Genomic DNA, 18,936 nt, shown 5'->3' on the forward strand with positions numbered 1-18,936 from the left:
GTTCCACCCTTATTTGACCCTCTAACTCTAGCACTTTCTATTCTTTTTTAATTCTACTTTATCTGTTTATCTTCTTTTTTATAAAAAAAAACACTAGCTTTCTACTTTTTCCATTCTATCTACTTGTTTTTCTTTGTGTGTGTGTGTGTGTGTGTGTGTTTGTACTGCTTTAGGCTGACCGAGACTTGTCATTTGCACTTTTGCATTAGTTTTGATTGCTTCTATTGTCCTCATTTGTAAGTCGCTTTGGATAAAAGTACATGTAAATTTAATAAGTTTATTTTATATAGCTCCTTTCTGCAAACTCAAGGTTGCTTTACAATATCAAAAAATATAAACATGAATTGTCAAAATTAATGTCACTTTTCATCAATTGAATGCATCCTTGTTGATTAAAAGTATCAATTTCTTTCAGAAAATGTATTACTGACCCCAAATGTTTGATTGATAGTGTAACAATGATTCAAATCTGTATTCAGATTAAGTCAAATTAAAGGTAAATCTTTTATTATTAAATTATCTTTAACTAAAGCTTTGAGATTAATATATTGATGTGATGAAACCTCAAGACAAGTCATGCTAGATTTACATGAGATCATTAAACAAAGCAGATGAAGTACAAACTGTACTGAATGGTAAGATTTACATCTTAAACCTTATCTATACTGTATGTAGATTTACCATTGTGTTTTTCTTGAGTTTGTGCAAATGAAAGAGTCTCAATGAGTCTGAGCTGGAGTTCACTGGACTGATATTTATTGTCTGGAAAAAAGGTGGGTGTGAAAATTGGAAATTGTTTTTTTTTGGAAATGCACTGCAAATACATTTCTTGCCAGTAAGCAAAAATACATTTTGAGATTCTGTCTTTGGTGAATTCACATAGTACTACAATGAAAACAGGAATAAAACAAAGTGACGTGTCTTTAAAAAACAGTCACCGAAATGAACTTAAGAAGAACTGGCATCATATATCCACTATAATTACTGAAACACCAGCTGATTCAAACACATTGTGACTTCAGACATGATGATGAAAAGTCACGTTAGTGAAGAGAAACAATCTTGCAGCATTTGAGACAAATTTCAGACATTTTAAAAATCTTGTAACATAAAATATTTACAGTTCTTAATATAATCAATCAACAGGGGAGTATCGTGATACTAATTAATTTGTGTTTACCCTATTCACCTGCTGTGTCTTGAATCAAAGACAATCAAAATGATTCCACAAAAGAACAGATGCATTAATGCATTTGGCAGATGATTTTATTAAAAGTGACTTACATTGCATTCAAGCTATACATTTGATCATGTAATTTTCTAAAACAAGAAAGTTTTTATTGAGAAGCTTCTGGAATTATATCCAGTTTAAACATGTGGCAAAGCAACATTTCCATTAATGTTTAAAAAGTTCTACTTGGTGCTTTTGGAAGCTTTGCCTATGGTCTGCAGGTCTGACCACGTTGGGGTGGTTCATTTTTAGTTTGTGTCTGATAGTGAACAGGCAAACATTGGTTATCAATGACCTCACAAGCAACGATCACAAAATATGCACCATTATGAAGGTCATTAATTTCACACTGTCCATTGTTCCAAGTGCTTTGAACAGTGTACACTGTGAACATAGTCATACTGATGCACATGTTTCCTGTGTATCTGCTGCCTTGTCCATTGCAGATTCTTATAATGCTCTTGGTGTCATCTCTATGTAGGAAGGATTGTGTAATTTCACAAAGACGCGTTTTGGTTAGGTAGTTTGCCCAAGCCTGTTCACTGTTCATGTCGAAAACCTCTGAGAGAATATGGCGGTGATTAAAATTATTGTATGCGTAGTTATTCGGACATCTCTGGCAGGGACGTGCCCAGTTAGAAAAAAGGCCTGGAAACATCTCTGGTTGATCATTGGTGAAACTGATGTTTTTCAATCCATCACTGAACACTAGAGTCACTAGGTGCACGAAGAGAACTGCCAGTCCCATCCTGAAAACAGGAGAGATGGTTAGAGCTTCACAGTTAGTTGAAATAGTCAGTAAGATAACAGACACCAGCTGAATGACTTCTGTATGATGATAAAGCTTAAAAAACAATTTTGTGGCCAAACACACCAATATCATTTGCAAGAGTAGCTTATTTGCCCACTGCATTCTGGTTTTTATAAATGATTGTTTCAAAGACTATAAGGAGATTCAAAAAATATTTTAGCTTTATGACTTTTCACTAGCATGTAACACTTTTACAAATGTTTAATGTTGTATACTCAAGCCTTTGTGGAAATTATACAAATTGAACGTTCTACAAGCAAATGGTTTTGAAGGAACTGAGTCAGTTTTGTTAAAGTCCATGTAAGGCAATATTAAATGTGTGTTCTGAGTTCGTCACAACTCAGAAAAATGTGTTATTAACCAGTAGGCCCCCAACCAAATTTGAATGATAAAAAAAACAACAACATGTAAAACCTCAATCCGTGCCCAGTGGCTCCAGTTCGTCTTTGTATAATTTGACCCACATTTGCAGCAGATCACATTAAAGTCATATGACAAGGTTGAAAAGACAATTTCAACAAAATTCCAAATAGTAGACAATTTGGTTTCTAGTCTATTTTGTTCCAAAATTATTAGCTAAAATAGTTATAAGCTTCATGGTTATTTAGTGCTGACCGCATAATATCCTGATGCAAATGATCACCTGGAAAATACTGTATGAATTAAAAAAAGCAGTTAGTAAATAAATAGATTGCAAGTCTAAAAAGGGCAAGTTTTTTTATTCTTATAAAGAATAGACTAAGAATAGAGAGTGCTAGAATTAGAGGGTCAAATAGAGATGGAAGAGATGTGTTTTTAGCCGATTCTTGAAGATGGCTAAGGACTCAGCTGCTCGGACTGAGTTGGGCAGCTCATTCCACCAGGAGGGAACATTTAATTTAAAAGTCAGTGAAAGTGATTTTGTGCCTCTTTGAGATGGCACAATAAAGTGAAGTTCACTTGCAGAATGCAAGCTTCTAGAGGGCACATAAGTCTGAAGTAATGAATTTAGGTAAAGGTGTGCAGAGCCAGTGGTGGTTTTGTAGGCAAACATTAATGCTTTGAATTTTATGTGAGCAGCTGCTGGTAGCCAGTGCAAATTAATGAACAGAGGTGTAACGTGCATTCTTTTCGGCTCGTTAAAAATTAATCTTGCTGCCGCGTTCTGGATTAATTGTAAAGGTTTGATAGAACTGGCTGGAAGACCTGCCAAGAGAGAATTGCAATAGTCCAGCCTGGACAGAACAAGAGCTTGAACAAGTAATATAATGCATATTATTCAATCTTATGTTGTAATATGCTTGTAGCGAAATACACATCGTTCTCTTGGCAGCCGTGTTTTACCACTATTTTATTTATTAGATTTTTGTCTTTCCGCATTCTAAGCATATGCTTATGCGCAGAAGGAAATTGGAAAAAAAAAAAAAATCAGAGATCATATCTCCAGAAAATCAGTTACAATGCAGCTTATCAGAACAGATTATTTATGCTCAGTATACCAGGCCAGTTTATGGCAATTCTGACTGATAAAACGTAGGCTACATGTTGTTGATGTTATGTGCTGCTTGAATACCAAAACTCCTTGTTAAATTTGTTACAAGTGATGTGTGTTACACAGAACAGCACAAAGAGTCTTCAAAAACGTTGATTAAAAAATAGCCAATGCTTAAGTGAGTGTGCAATTGTTCTTTTTCAATTAGAACTGGCTGGAAGACCTGCCAAGAGAGCATTGCAATAGTCCAGCCTGGACAGAACAAGAGCTTGAACAAGGAGTTGAGAAGCATGTTCAGAAAGAAAGGGTCTGATCTTTCTAATGTTGAATAAAGTAAATCTGCAGGACCGGGCAGTTTTAGCAATGTGGTCTGAGAAATTCAGCTGATCATCAATCACAACTCCAAGGTTTATGTCTGATTTTGAAGGAGTTATGGTTGGTGTGCCTAACTGGATGGTGAAATTGTGATGAAACGATGGGTTTGATGGAACCACAAGCAGTTCTGTCTTGGCAAGGTTGAGAATTGGACACAGCTCGTTCAAGTGTTTTTGCAATGACAGGAAGAAGGGAAACCGGTCTGTAGTTCTCTAAAAGAGATGGATTTAGGGTGGGTTTCTTAAGTAGTGGGGTTATACAAGCCTGTCTAAATGCTGAGCGAAAAACAGCAGTGTGAAGGGATGTGTTAATGATGTGAGTGAGCGCAGGTACAACTGCAGGAGAAATGGCTTGAAGGAGATGAGATGGAATAGGATTAAGCGGACAAGTAGTAGGATGATTAGAAAGGATGAGTTTGGAGATTTCTGCCTCGGAGAGTAAAGAGAAGGATGTGAACGAGTGTATGTTTGCTGGTAAAATGTGCTTGACAGATTGTGGTGTGGAAAATTGTGCACTGATGCTTTTAATTTTTATTAATGAAGAATGTGGCAGTCGTCAGCTATTAGAGTTGATGCAGGAGGGGGAGGAGAAGGACAAAGGAGGGAGGGAAATGTTTTAAAGATCATGCAAGAGTTAGACGAATTTTGGTAATTTTGTTATGATAGTATGTAGGGCTGTGCGATATGGACAAAAAAAACCTATCGCGATTTCTATGATCAATTTTGCAATTTCGATTTTAATCACGATTTTGACACACACAGACATGCTTTACAGTAATTAATGCATTCAGTGTGAATTTGAAACATATTTACAAAAGAAAACCAATTAGAGCTTTATCAAGAAGCTGTAACATGTCTCTAGAACAGACATAAGGCAAAATAATCACTAAGTAAAGGTGTAACACAATGTCTCTAGAATAGACATATGGCAGGAAAAAAAAAAATTAAATCCCGTGTCCAGAGATTTTTTTTGCCATGCATTGGTCATAGAGCTCTTTGTGGCGTTGCCTCAGATGTTGAACTAGATTTGTTGCGCCAAGTTCACACGTACTCCGTCTGCAGTGCGAATACAGTATGTGTATGCGGTGCAGAAGCAGCACGGACTCATTTTGCTTTCGCACAGAACACGTTTGCAGTCCGCTCCTGATCCGCGGCTGTTTACCACAAACACAACATTTATCCATTATTTTGATTTCAAATCCAAACGTTGTTTCTGAAAATGCTTTTTCAGCATTGTGATTCTCTTTTATCACAGTACAGTAATACAATCTTTCATAGACATATTCACGTTTAAACTCAATAAATATAACTTTGTTTAACTACCACCACGAGTGCCATCTATTATTTCCTTGTTTATCTAAAAGTGCACTTTTCCTTGTTTTATATCTAGCCAAAAAGCCATGTGTTGACTGTGAAACAGTAGACTTTAATTATATGCATTTATGGTGTAATTACAAAATTTCCGTGTCAATCCATGTTAATTTTTACCGCGAATAATGCGCTGCCACTTTAATTCAGCGCGTGCACGTGCTCCATTTAGGCACGCTGCATTCTGATTGGTTTGGATAGCATACTGCGGGAGCAAAATCGTGCTATAAAGCGATTTAAAAATCGCGCAAGCTCAAATCGCGATTTTATGACGATTTCGATTAATCGCACAGCCCTAATAGTATGTCCTTTTAGCAGTGGAGACATTAGCTGAGAATGAAGAGAGGAGGGACTGATACACATTAAGGTCAGTAGGATTTTTTGATTTGCTCCACACACTTTCAGTAGCCCTGAGCTTAGAACGATGTTCTCGGAGAACATCAGATAGCCAAGGGGCAGAAGAGGTGGTACGAGCTGGCCTGGAAGACAAGGGGCAGACAGTGTCTAAACAAGACGTAAGAGTGGAGCAGAAAGTATCAGTAGCATGGTTAACATCAAGAGATGATAACTGTTCAGGGGGAGGAAGTGAAGATGAAACCATAGCAGATAGACGGGAGGGTGAGAGACAGCGTAGGTTACGTCGAAAGATGACATGTGGAGGGGTATGTGTAGTGTCAGGAACCATGTTGAGGTTAAGAGTGAGGAGGAAGTGATCTGAGGTGTGCAGTGGAGTAACCAGCACATGATCAGTGGAGCAGTGTCGTGTGTAAATAAGGTCCAGTTGGTTGCCTGATTTATAAGTAGCCGTAGTTAACACCCTCTTGAGATCAAAAGAGGCAAGCAGAGTGTGGAAGTTTGCAGCCTGACGTTTATTTAGGTGGATGTTGAAGTCTCCAAGAATAACTAGGGGAGTACCATCCTCAGGAAAGGTTGAGAGCAGCACATCTAATTCTTCCACGAAGTTACCTAGTGGTCCTGGGGGTCGATAAACAACTATAAAATGGGCTTTGTTTACAGCAGACTGACAATTCCAGAGACCAATAGAAAAAGTAATGTATTAGCAGACGTAGGCAAAGTGCGCAGGTTGTTAGGATTGCGCTGCCTACAGTGTGTGATGCGTGGTTTGCAAGTGGTAGTAATAGTAGGAATATGGAAACACATAGTAAGAGTTGGTCATAAAAACTGAAACAGAAGTGAAAAAAGGTGTAAAAAAGAGTCAAAAGCGATATTTATGTCCCTTGTCTGTGTCCCTACACTGTGGAGTCGCACGGTAGAGTCGAGGGTCTTTACACTCTTCGGTCTTCACACGAGGGCTGCCGTGGTGTACTACCCTTTTTTATACCCGTTTGACAAAACGGAAATTTAATTCAGCTGAACACACTTTACTGTTTATCACAACAAAGGGCTAAGCAAGCGCACGACACTGACAAGGTACGCGAGTACGAGACCAAACGCAACTTCAGCACGTCTCAACACAGTAAACAAAACAAGCGTTTCCTAGCAACGACAACTGCTCTAAACACTAATGAGACAAGAAATAAATACACTTACGATCTGCTTTTAACTTCCGCTGATTGACTGCTTCTCTCAAAGAGTATTTCTTTAATTGCAATTGTTAGTGAAAATTACACTAAAACGTTGCTATGACAAAATATCGCACTAAATTAAAAGTTCAAATGTTACAAATAAGTTACAATATTGATGTTGTAATACTAATAGCACTAATATAAAATATGATGATATATTTTACAAAAAAAGTAGCAATTTCGAAATACGTTAATGGTTGTATTTTTTGTCTTTTATCTCAGTATTCCATATGTTGTATACGTTTTTTTTAATGCATAATATTAACCTTAGAATGTGATCAAACAGTTTAAAATAGCTGGGCTAAGATATATAACAATATTTTGACTGTATAAATATGTTATTTCATTACACACATTATCCCACCGGTCCAGTGTGACCGACCCATAAAACACAATTTTTCACACACTTTTCCAATAATAAAAAAAATAAAAATAATAATAATTATTGATTATTTAAAAGGGTTACTAATGACACATCATGTGGATATTTTCATATCTGGGAAAAATTTGGGATTAAATAGATTAATAATACATGGGTTAACACAGCTGCTTCATCATATAAATTAAAAGCAGAGCTAAAATCAATAAACAGTAACTAAGCATAAGCTTTAGGATCTTCTAAATGTGTGTTGAAAATCAAGTGCATAATGCTGTAAATAGCATCCTCAGTTCCTCTCCCTTGTCTATAGGTGAACTGTAAGGGATCTAAGTTAGCAACCTCTGCTTTTAACAGACATAACACACTTTTCAAAACATTTCATAATCACAGATGCTAATGCAACCGGTCTAAAATCATTGCTCTCTAAAGGCCTAGCTATCTTTGGAACAGGTATAATCTAATCTTGGAAGCCAAGTTGGAGTCAGTTCATCTATGTGTGTGTGTGTGTGTGTGTGTATAAAGTGGTTCTGTCATTTACCTTTGTGGCATTCTTGAGCTTCTGTAAAATAGTCTTGTTGAGTCTGAGCTGAAGTTCAGAAAGTGTCACTTGTGTCTGAGACTCTCACTGGACTGATATGTATTGGGCTGAAATGAAGCAAGTGTGAAAATAAACCCTGTTTCTTGGAAATGTACCACAAACTATTTTTTTTTTCTTTTTGCAGCACAACTGATGCTGTATCTAATAATACAAATGATGATTTAAAAGCAACTGTGCACATCATGCTAAACAAGATGAGCTCTTCACACTCAGACCATGTTGGTTCACACTTGATGAGTGTGTTTAACAAGCCAAACAGAGTCAAAGTGCATCAGTACCAAAATAAACACATACGACATTAACTGTTGTATTAGCTAGAAATTATTTTCATCAGAAGCGAGTCATGAGCTGCCATCATTGTAAGGCTTAGTCTACACTAAAATGTCAAAAAGAAACCCATCGTAGTTCAATAAGTAGACAATCAGTGCAAAATGCAAATGCAGAACCTACCATTTGTATTGATGTAGTGTAGTTCAGTTTGAAAATGATTCATTCAGACCAGGCTGTGAACCAGTTCAAAAGATTCATTGCAAAGATTTGACTCAAAAGAATGATTCCTTTACAACTTTTTTTTTTTTTTTTATAAAAGTGAAATTGAAACACATTTCTCAGTTTCCTGAAAAATTGGGATGTCAGACACATGTTTGCTTTTGAAAATAACAAAACTGACTCTGTACTTGCTCAAAACAAATTTTATCAGTAAATAACATACTTCTAAGTTGATACATTGTCATTTTAATAAGCCGATCTCTTATCTCTTTCCATTTTTAATGGTTGTTTAAAGGCATATGTGTGTTATTTGTGTGTGTTTACATTGTTGTATACTTTCTGTTTATATTATTACTATTAGCCATGTTTAGCACGTTGGGCCTACTGTGTAGTTTTAAATATAATGAGTGAAAAAAGAATAAATTAATGTAAACATAAGAAGCAGTGATGTGTGTTTGTGTAATTTTTCTACGTTTAAATGCTTTCTTGTATCCCAGCTTAACAGTTACCTAAATGAAAGTAGTTTGCTAGTCATGAGCCCTCAAGCCAAACCTCGGGTCAAGGCATATTCAATTATTATTTATTTTCGTTTGTCTGTCTCTCTCAGGTAAGAGCTGCTTCTCCACCCTGTTTAAGTTTGAAGAGATGCAGGAGATCGTGAAGAACTTCACTGTGGTTCACGTGAACGCTCCGGGACAAGAGGACGGCACGGCCATTTATCCTGCCGGGTATGTGCTGTATATATACAGTATATATTAATGTGTAAATATATATTACACTCTAAAAAATGCTGGGTTAAATACAACCCAGTAGCTGGGTTTGTCCATATTTCACCCATATGTATGTACATGTGTATATATGTATGTGCGTGTGTGTGATTGCTGAGACTTTGTGTGGGTGTTATAAAAAAGTGTGAACAATTAAAATGCATTAAATGGCATTTGACACCTGCCAAAGCGTCTTCAGAAGGTGTTAGTGGTTTTACCTTCTCCGTGTTAGATGCAGACTGTGACTCAGAGACTATATTTATGCTTTCAAATGTCTGCAGGCCACTGTGTCTTGTTTTAGACATGTTAAGAGTCCTAAAACGTTTTTATTTTCTCTGACAGATACCAGTATGCATCTATGGATCAGGTCTCTGAGATGCTCCCCGCTGTCCTGCAGTACTTTAAGTGAGTCAACATTTACTGCATGTTTAAATCTTCATTAGTGACACCTGCAAACGACACATATACTTGACAACAGCTCTGATCTTCATATGACTGAATGTATTACCGTTGATTGTTTTCCTCTCGTTTAGTTTCCGCACAATTATCGGTGTTGGAGTCGGAGCCGGCGCTTACATACTGTCCAAGTTCACTGTGAGTTATACATCTGACCATTGCATGCATTATTATTGTTTCTTTTTTTTTTCTTTCTTTTTAATGTGCAAAAAATAAATTTTGTATTTCTTTAATCAAAGAAATAATCAGTTTTTTGATTATCAGATAATTCATAATTAACAGATTATTGAATAAAAAAAACATTAAAATAATATCATGGACTCTTGGAGTGATATTTAAATGACTTATGAATATGGTCATTATTCAGTTTCATGCTACAGTCTATATAGAGTACAAATACCATAATATAATATGATACAGTACATAAATACACAAATATTGTTATTTTTATTGTTAAATTTTTAGTTTTCATTTAGGTGCATAGACTTCTGAAATTAAAACTATTTTGTTGCTCTCCATATAGTTTATTACAATATTTTTTCTTTTTATTGCTTTATCACAAAATCCTTTCACTACTTTGATCTATTTTGGAGTTCAGTATGACCCTTTAGTTGATGTTGTCTATCAAAAATCTTTAAATTTTGTTAAAATTTAGTTTCTTTCTCTTGACCAAAAAAACAATTAAAGTTCAGTTTTTTTAAAACCTGCAACATTAATTTGTTAAAATTCAGCATATACTGTATATACACGTCGGGGTCAAGCCATCTCTTCTTGGGGAAGTCGTGGCCTAATGGTTAGAGAGTCGGACTCATAACCCAAAGGTTGCGGTTTCGAGTCTCGTACCGGCAGGGATTGTAGGTGGGGGGAGTGAATGTACAGCGCTCTCTCCCTCCTTCAATACCACGACTGAGGTGCCCTTGAGCAAGGCACCGAAGCCACAACTGCTCCCCGGGCGCCGCACCATAAATGGCTGCCCACTGCTCCAGGTGTGTGTTTACAGTGTGTGTGTGTGTGTGTGTGTTCACGGCTGTGTGTGTGCACTTTGGATGGGATAAATGCAGAGCACTAATTCTGAGTATGGGTCACCATACTTGGCCACATGTCACGTCACTTTTTTTCACTTTATAACACAAGCAGGCACTCCAAGACTGAATGACGCCCTCTGCTGGCCAAAATAAAAAAAACACCACACACTGAGGCACATTGAATGTTATTACACTTTGCAGACTGTTTAAATATATAGTAAAAATGAGAAACTCTCAAAATAAACTCCATCAGCCATCTTCGATGGAGATTTCACTGTTTATCACTGGATTTTGCATTAGAATGTAGACTTATTTACAAGAAATAATGCCTTTGATTACGACAGCATAGTTTTTCTCTCTCGCACACAGTTGACTAACCCTGACGCCGTGGAAGGGCTCGTTCTGATCAACATCGACACAAACGCACGAGGCTGGATGGACTGGGCCACACAGAAGGTCTGTCAGCTGTGCATGAAGTCACAATCTGATGCATAATAACAGGCAATATGTACCCCAAAATGACTTAAACAGCTTGTGTTTCTTCTGCAGCTCTCCAATCTGACGTCTTCCCTCACAGACCAAATCCTGAGTCACCTCTTCAGTCAGGTGTGTGTGTGTGTGTGTGTGTGTGTGTGTGTGTGTGTGTTATTCTACAATGGTGACATTAGATTAGACTGAATGTGTGTTTGTCTCTGTTAGATAAATATGATGTAGATTGTTTTTCTGATAATGAATGACTGACTGTATATTATCATGCTTATATAGCTAGATAGATTGAACATCTTATTCCTATTGACAGTATTTTCTGATTAATAGAATGATAAAAATAAAAACCCCAAATCCCTTCTGTAAAAAAAATAAAATAAAAATATATATATATATATATATAATTTGACATTAAACCCATTTGCATATTTAAACATAACCTTCTAGAACACTTGTATACAAAACAATTGTCTTAACATACTGTGATTAATCACAGCTAGTTCTTGGAAATGGAAGATTGTCCAATTCTAGGTTAACATCATTACACAGAAATGTTTAACTACAGAATGATGTGACTGACCAATCAGAATCAAGTATTTCAGGGAACATTGTAATCATTTTGTATCATTCCGTCCTTTATAAAGATTATGGCGTGTAAAAGGTTAAACACTGATTTGTCGTGTGTGTATGTGTTTGTTTTCAGGAAGAGATGTCGACAAACACAGAGCTCATTCAAACTCACAGAGAGAGAATCTCTAAAGCGCCAAACCTCATCAACATCGAACTCTTCTGGAAAAGCTACCAGGGGTAAAATCACACACATGCAGCACGAAAACAGTTCAACAGCCAGATGTGTGAGTGAGTGAGTGTGTGAGTGAGTGAGTGTGTGTGTGTGTGTGTGTGTGTGTGTGTGTGTGAGTGTGTGTTATTCTACAATGGTGACATTAGATTAGACTGAATGTGTGTTTGTCTCTGTTAGATAAATATGATGTAGATTGTTTTTCTGATAATGAATGACTGACTGTATATTATCATGCTTATATAGCTAGATAGATTGAACATCTTATTCCTATTGACAGTATTTTCTGATTAATAGAATGATAAAAATAAAAACCCCAAATCCCTTCCATCATTACACAGAAATGTTTAACTACAGAATGATGTGACTGACCAATCAGAATCAAGTATTTCAGGGAACATTGTAATCATTTTGTATCATTCCGTCCTTTATAAAGATTATGGCGTGTAAAAGGTTAAACACTGATTTGTCGTGTGTGTATGTGTTTGTTTTCAGGAAGAGATGTCGACAAACACAGAGCTCATTCAAACTCACAGAGAGAGAATCTCTAAAGCGCCAAACCTCATCAACATCGAACTCTTCTGGAAAAGCTACCAGGGGTAAAATCACACACATGCAGCACGAAAACAGTTCAACAGCCAGAAGCATTCAGTGATGTGTGTATAAAACATTGCTAAATTCCTGTTTGATTTGGACTTGGTAAAGCCATATATTCCAAATATGGATTTCATTACACCAACAATATAGTCAGATTGTTGAAACTTTGGTCAATTTTGAACACTATGATTAATTTTTGCATCCCGCTATTAATAAAATAAATAAATAAATTGAAAATCTGAAAAAATGATGTAGAATTGTGATGGTCAAAGATCATCATCATTCATTGTTTGCATGTATCGTCACTTTTGTTGTTGTTGTTGTTGTTGTTGATCATACTACCAAAGCAGAAAATTAATGAGAAATTAATTTTGTACGTTTGAATGCTGTGTACTTGCATGCTCAAAAATACACTTCAAATTGCATTAAAAAGTGATCCATTCATAACTATCAATTCCATGCAATTAAGATGTGATGCATTGTACCAGCAAGCATATTCACACACGTGATACAACACAATGAAAGAAATGCACTTTTAGCACCTTAATAATCAAACTTTTATGTTTTTCTCTCTGCCTTACAGTCGCAGAGATCTGAACGTCGAGAGGAATAAGACCTTCAAGTAAGAATGATGAAAAATAAAGCCATTCTCTCTTACAGACGTCTCTCTTTTGGCGTCTCCTCACGTGTCTGTGTCTTTCAGATGTCCTGTGATGTTGGTGGTCGGTGATCAGGCTCCGTATGAGGAAGCTGCTGTAAGTCTTTATGTCAGTCAGTCGTAAAAAGGAAATGGCTTATCCACAGAAAGCCTCGATTCATCTCACTGCACGTCTGTTTCTGCCCACTAGGTGGAGTGCAACAGCAAACTAGATCCAACTACCACCTCATTTCTCAAGGTCTAAACTTCACCTGTTTCATGACTGATTTTGTACTTTTATTAGATTTCATTAAAGAAGAGCAAAAATAAGCATGACATATTATCAACGGGTCATTTAATTTGAATAACTTGTTAATTTAATCATCTTACAATGATTATATTGTTAGAAAATAAGATCAGTTTGTCACAAAGCAAGTGTATTTTTATATGAGCTCTCTGTTGTTTTTATTCAGATGGCGGATGCCGGCGGGATGCCACAGCTTACTCAGGTTAGTCACATCACATCATTATTTATCAATACAATTAATTTATTCAGATGAAATCTGTTTGGAGTCTAAATTAAATGTGTCTCCACAGCCCAGTAAACTGACAGAAGCGTTTAAATACTTCATTCAAGGCATGGGATACAGTAAGTGACCTGAGAGCACTTTATTGAGAAATATCACAATAATGTAAACCAACCACTGCTTACTTGCACTATCATTTAAAAGTTTGGGGTCAGTAAGATTTATTTTGAAAGAAATTAGTACTTTTATTTAGCAGGGATGCATTAAATTGATCAAACGTGACAGTAAAGACATTTATAATGTTACAAAATAATTCTGTTTCAAATAAATGCTGTTGTTTTGAACTTTATATTCATCAAAGTATCCTAAAAAATAACATGTCTGATGGTTTCTACAAAAGTAACAAGCTGTCTTCAACATTGATAGTAATCAGAAATGTTTCTTGAGCTGCATATTAGAATGATTTCTGAAGATCATGTGACACAAGACTGGAGTAATGATGCTGAAAATTCAGCTTTGATCACAGAAATCAATTTTATTTGACTATATATTAAAACGGCAAACGGTGTTTTTAAATTGTGATCATATTTCAGAATATTCCTAATTTTACTGTATTTCTGATCAAATAAATGCAGCCTTGGTGCCTTTCACAAACATCTTGCCGAATCCCAAACTTTTGAACTGTAGTAATAGCACAGCAATGATTAGCTTCTCATTATCAGTAACAAAACGTTTAATCCATTCCCAGACCGCGCAACCTAGTGTTGGCCCAGATCCATGCAGACCAGATGTGGGCCGGGTCTGGGCCAACACTGGGTGCTGTCTGGGTTAGTTTGACCTGTTTGGTGTATTTTTAATCAGATTAACTAGAGAAAACATTTTGTTGGGAAAAAAAAAAAATCGCTGACCGAAGCGTCATATTTGTATTTATGCTGTTGCGTTTTAAAAAAACAAAAATTCGGAATTTACATCTTGGAATTTTGGCTTTTTCGCGGAATTCTGAGTTTGCGTCTCTCAATTTGTACTTTTTTTATTTAGGCCTATTTATTTGTTTGTTCCTTGTTTTTCGGCTTCTTCTTCTGTTTGTTCTCTTATGTTTGCGCTGCTTCTCTTTCTCTCTCAGTGGCGTCGTCCTGCATGACGCGTCTCTCGCGCTCGCGCACCACCTCGCTCTCGTCCTCCTACTCCATGGAGGGCTCGCGCTCCCGATCCCGCACGCTGTCCCAGAGCTCGCAGGGCGGACAGCTCCCGCCGAGCCCGTCCCATACCATGGAGGTATCGTGCTGAGAAGCACCAGAGCGGGGGAGAGAGATGGACGGATGAAACGCTTCAGTCTTCTGGGTGGCAGAACGTGAGTTTCGTGCGTGACGACGGACGGATGATGACGACTCTCTCCCTCCCTTCACCGACCCGTCAGGCAGATGATAGAGCCCTTTAACTCTGTGACATGGGCGGGGCCTTTAGTGAGACCCAAATGTAGTGTTAACCAATAGTAATACTTCTAATATGAATATTGATTATTAATAATAATAATGACAAGCGTCACTGACAAAATAAACAACGATGTTTCTCCTAATTACATGTTGAATTTCTAAACAAAAGTATAGAGAAAAGAGTATATAAGCTCATAATGTGTGTCTATCAACTTCTTTGTGATTATTATTTTTTGGTGTGCTTTTTTCGTTTTTGTATTCTGTATTTTTTTTCTGTTATACAATCCTGCTGCTGTGAGCGGGGTGCAGTATTGTCGGAGATGGTGGCGAACGTTTTCGGCCGAAATACTCGTCTCTGTAGATGACAGCCACCTCATGTCTTCCATTTGCCCTTAACAAAAAAGCTATACACATAAAAGCGAGAAAGAAAAAATACTGTAATTATATATTTTTTTGTTTGGTTGCGGGGGTTGGGGCCATTGGGGTCTTTGCTTGTTCTGAAATGCATGCCTGAATTTTCTTGACCACATTTTCTTACCGTCTATAATTTTTAGTATTTTTTTTTTTTTACGGATTTTACGTTCATTTTTATTTCAGTGAGAGAGTGTGGTCATACATAGGAAAGAACAGCGAGAAAGTCACAGGAATCGTTGTTTTGAAGTCAAGTGACATGAGTTTCACATTTGTGATGTGATGTATTTTCATAGAAACCGGACGGGGATTAATCTGTGAGGAATTGATTAGATGGTGAAAAAGTGTCTGTGTGATGGTGGTTGGGAATAAAAGAAATCGATGCCAGAAGCCGAAAAGGAAAGTTGTTTGAGCGAGTTTGATGAAAGATTACGAAGACTAACATGCATTGATGAATCGCTTATAGTAAGAGCAGAAACACAAATCAAGAAAGTAATACAATCGATTTCAAGTTGACCTTCAGGTGAGGGCAAGATTGGTAGAAGAGTCGGACAAGTGCTTCCATCGAGTGTGTTTACATGTACAATGAAATGCTGATAACTAATAGAAATCAGCTAATTTGTAAAACACATCTCTGCAAAACACTAAATAAAAGATACTGCAAGAAAATATGTCAGTATTTAAGCCTACATGAGACATTCACATCCTTTTTTCCAGTCACAATCACAAAAGTGCACGTCAGCTCCCCAGAGGAAATGTGTGGCTAAATTTAGAAATATTTTCTAGTTGTATGAACGAGAAACTAGAAATTTGTTCTGCTTGTGTGTCATAACTAAGCCGACAGAACACCCATAAAGACATTTAAACCCGGTCTCATGAGAAAGCGTACCTATTTACGTGTTTGCGAATTTGGACGAATTGAATTCGCCAAAGTGTGAAGTACTTACAGAGTGTCATGAGAGTATGGTGGGCATTTACGTGATCAGGTGTTTGGCTTTTAGAGGCTTTCCCCTATAAAAGTGTAACTGGTGCAAAATCACACATGTAAACACTTAAGGTCTTTGCACACCGCGTCCAAAATTCTCGTCCAAAAGTTTAGAACGTTAAAAAATAAATACGACCTCACGTTGTGTCAATCACGTTTACTGCCTCCGAAACTTTCGTCCGTCATAAAAATAAATAAATAAATAAAAAAATTCTGATCAGGTTCGATTTTCTGCGTTTTCGCATCCGTAGCAAGCATTATGATAGGAAAGGATGACGAATCTGAAAAAAAAAAAAAAAAATTACGAAAATTTCGGACTCTGTGTACAATGACCTTTATTCATATGTCCAGTTATAAAACAATCACCTCAACTACTAGTTTGAGAGATAAAATACCTGCAGGATTAATAATAGTGGTGTTTATTCAAGCAAATGCTGACTTGAAAACAGTACTTCATTTACAGTGCACTCTCAATAAATGAGTTGCCAATTTCGTATGAATTCGTACGATATGATTCGTACATAAACATACAATTTACCGAATACAGGTAAGCATACAAGTCCACCTCTAAACTGCCTCTAAAGTGGGCAGATCATACAAATTCACATAAATTAGCCACCAAAACATAAAATACTGACAAACTGACATGAGAGTGTATTGTGAGTTTTTGGATGTGTACCTTAGATTTGTGGACACGTACCATGGTATTTTTTTTTAAGTACTTTGGAGTACAATAGCATTTTAGGCTACAGTATAAATATGGTAACCACCTAGTACTGTAGTAGCAAAGACCTTTAGTCTTGCCACTGATGCCATCACTGTACCATGGCACAGTAACACTTTGTTGTAACCTGTTAGTACGCTAGTAAGTGTTTGGTTGGAAACGTTGAGGTGGACTCATGGTGATGGTGACGTTTGTCGTTTTGAATGGCCGTTCCTTGATTTAACGTAACTTGAGAGCTTTAGCTCTGGTTTGAAGTGTACTTAAAGCCATGGTGTGATCTAATGCTGAACCATAGTGACTTGTACACAGAGTAAAACAGTATGTGTGGACATGCCTGAGCGTGCGTGCGGTGCTTTAACTTTACATCACAATAAGGGAATACGTGCGAGTTTGTTCAGAAGAATGACGCTTCAAAGCGCTTGTGTCAAATTCACTTTGCTGATTAACCAGCCCCTTCACTGCCAACAGGGTTTAGCCATGTTATTAACCCATTAGCTCCAAGAGCTCTTCCAATTGGCAAGCCATTGAGATTAGCAGGTTAGCGTAGCTGCAATGTTTAAACTTTAAACATGTAGAAGATTTGATATAGAGCGCTCGAAAGAATACCAAAATCACTGCGTTTTTGCTATATTTTTAACACGATTGCTAACACTTGCCAATAACAACATAGGCCAAAACCTCACAACTGCAAATGCATTGTAACAATCACTTTCAGCAAAACACTGCCCTGAAAATGACAGTAAATCGGAATAGGCTAATCAACGTTAATTGGAGAGTTCGCCCAGTGTTCGTAGAGATTCTCAAATCACATTTTTTTTTTTTTATAGACACGTTTTCTATTGTTCATGACAGAACATTGGCTTTGATGGGTTGTGCAAGTGGGAAACATGGTCTTTTTCTTCTTTCTTTTTAATGGAAAGTTTATTTTGAGACCATTGTTGGAATCTTGATAATTGTGTTCAGCGTAAAGACTGCAAGATCACCCCAGATTCACTGGAGCCTTTACCAAAAGCACAAATAGATGGAATCTGAAAATTTTACCAAATACATAGAGAAATAACCATAATAAATGTGAGAATACTGACACAATAAAATAAACATTATGGGGAAAGGAATGGATCAGGTCGTGGCGTGGCATGTGTTGGGACGGTGTGAATGTAAATGTGTGTCCATTTTTTTTTCCTTTTTTATTTTTAATTCTCCTCAATGAAACCCTTTTATTTTCTGTGAAGTAGATTTGCATCTCAATGTCCTCATGGGTTAGGCATCAGTGTGCTAGTTCTTGTGTAACTTTTTTAGCTTTAGCACTAAAATAGGAAATAATGTAATTAACAAAAAAAAAGAAAAAAAATGTTATGAATAACAGAATGCAATCAACATTAATCGTGTGGCTAATTTCTCTGTGTAATACTATGAACAACTGGGAAACAAAAAAAAAAGTAATTAAAGGGATCAAAATGACATTGTTATTTGAGTCTTATTTTCATATGTACCTTTTGGTCATGTAAGATATTTGTATGTGGTCCTGTGACAATCTATTTTTAATTGGTCACTTATTTTTAATTGAGGATACTTAAAATGTGACTCATCAGGAATAAATACATGAAACATTTGCACTTTTAAAATGCATTTGTCACGCATGTACAGTGAACGTGTTTTCTTTTTTTGTAATATGTAAGTTTAACATTTAAAGCTCTGATATTTCGGAAGATCTTATTTCACGCATATGTGTGATTATGGTTATTAGTATTTCAAATACTTGTTTGCTTATACATATATATA

At 36.6% G+C, this 18,936-nt stretch overlaps 1 protein-coding gene across 1 annotated transcript in view; it reads left to right on the forward strand.

The window, feature by feature from the left end:
- The window catches only part of LOC107751524 (protein NDRG2-like), a 50,477-nt gene extending 34,893 nt beyond the window's left edge, over positions 1 to 15,584 (forward strand). The window contains exons 6-17 of the mRNA XM_016567264.1: positions 8,915 to 9,035; positions 9,417 to 9,479; positions 9,608 to 9,668; positions 10,925 to 11,011; positions 11,105 to 11,161; positions 11,745 to 11,848; positions 13,021 to 13,059; positions 13,141 to 13,192; positions 13,286 to 13,333; positions 13,548 to 13,583; positions 13,672 to 13,723; positions 14,725 to 15,584. Coding sequence (XP_016422750.1) covers positions 8,915 to 9,035; positions 9,417 to 9,479; positions 9,608 to 9,668; positions 10,925 to 11,011; positions 11,105 to 11,161; positions 11,745 to 11,848; positions 13,021 to 13,059; positions 13,141 to 13,192; positions 13,286 to 13,333; positions 13,548 to 13,583; positions 13,672 to 13,723; positions 14,725 to 14,888 — 884 coding nt within the window. The 3' untranslated portion in view covers positions 14,889 to 15,584. The remainder of the gene's footprint in view (positions 1 to 8,914; positions 9,036 to 9,416; positions 9,480 to 9,607; positions 9,669 to 10,924; positions 11,012 to 11,104; positions 11,162 to 11,744; positions 11,849 to 13,020; positions 13,060 to 13,140; positions 13,193 to 13,285; positions 13,334 to 13,547; positions 13,584 to 13,671; positions 13,724 to 14,724) is intronic.
- The last annotated feature ends 3,352 nt before the right edge of the window (positions 15,585 to 18,936 follow it).

This window comes from Sinocyclocheilus rhinocerous, unplaced genomic scaffold, assembly GCF_001515625.1.
Source record: "Sinocyclocheilus rhinocerous isolate Xijiao unplaced genomic scaffold, SAMN03320098_v1.1 scaffold2696, whole genome shotgun sequence".
In the NCBI taxonomy this organism is placed as follows: Eukaryota; Metazoa; Chordata; class Actinopteri; order Cypriniformes; family Cyprinidae; genus Sinocyclocheilus; species Sinocyclocheilus rhinocerous.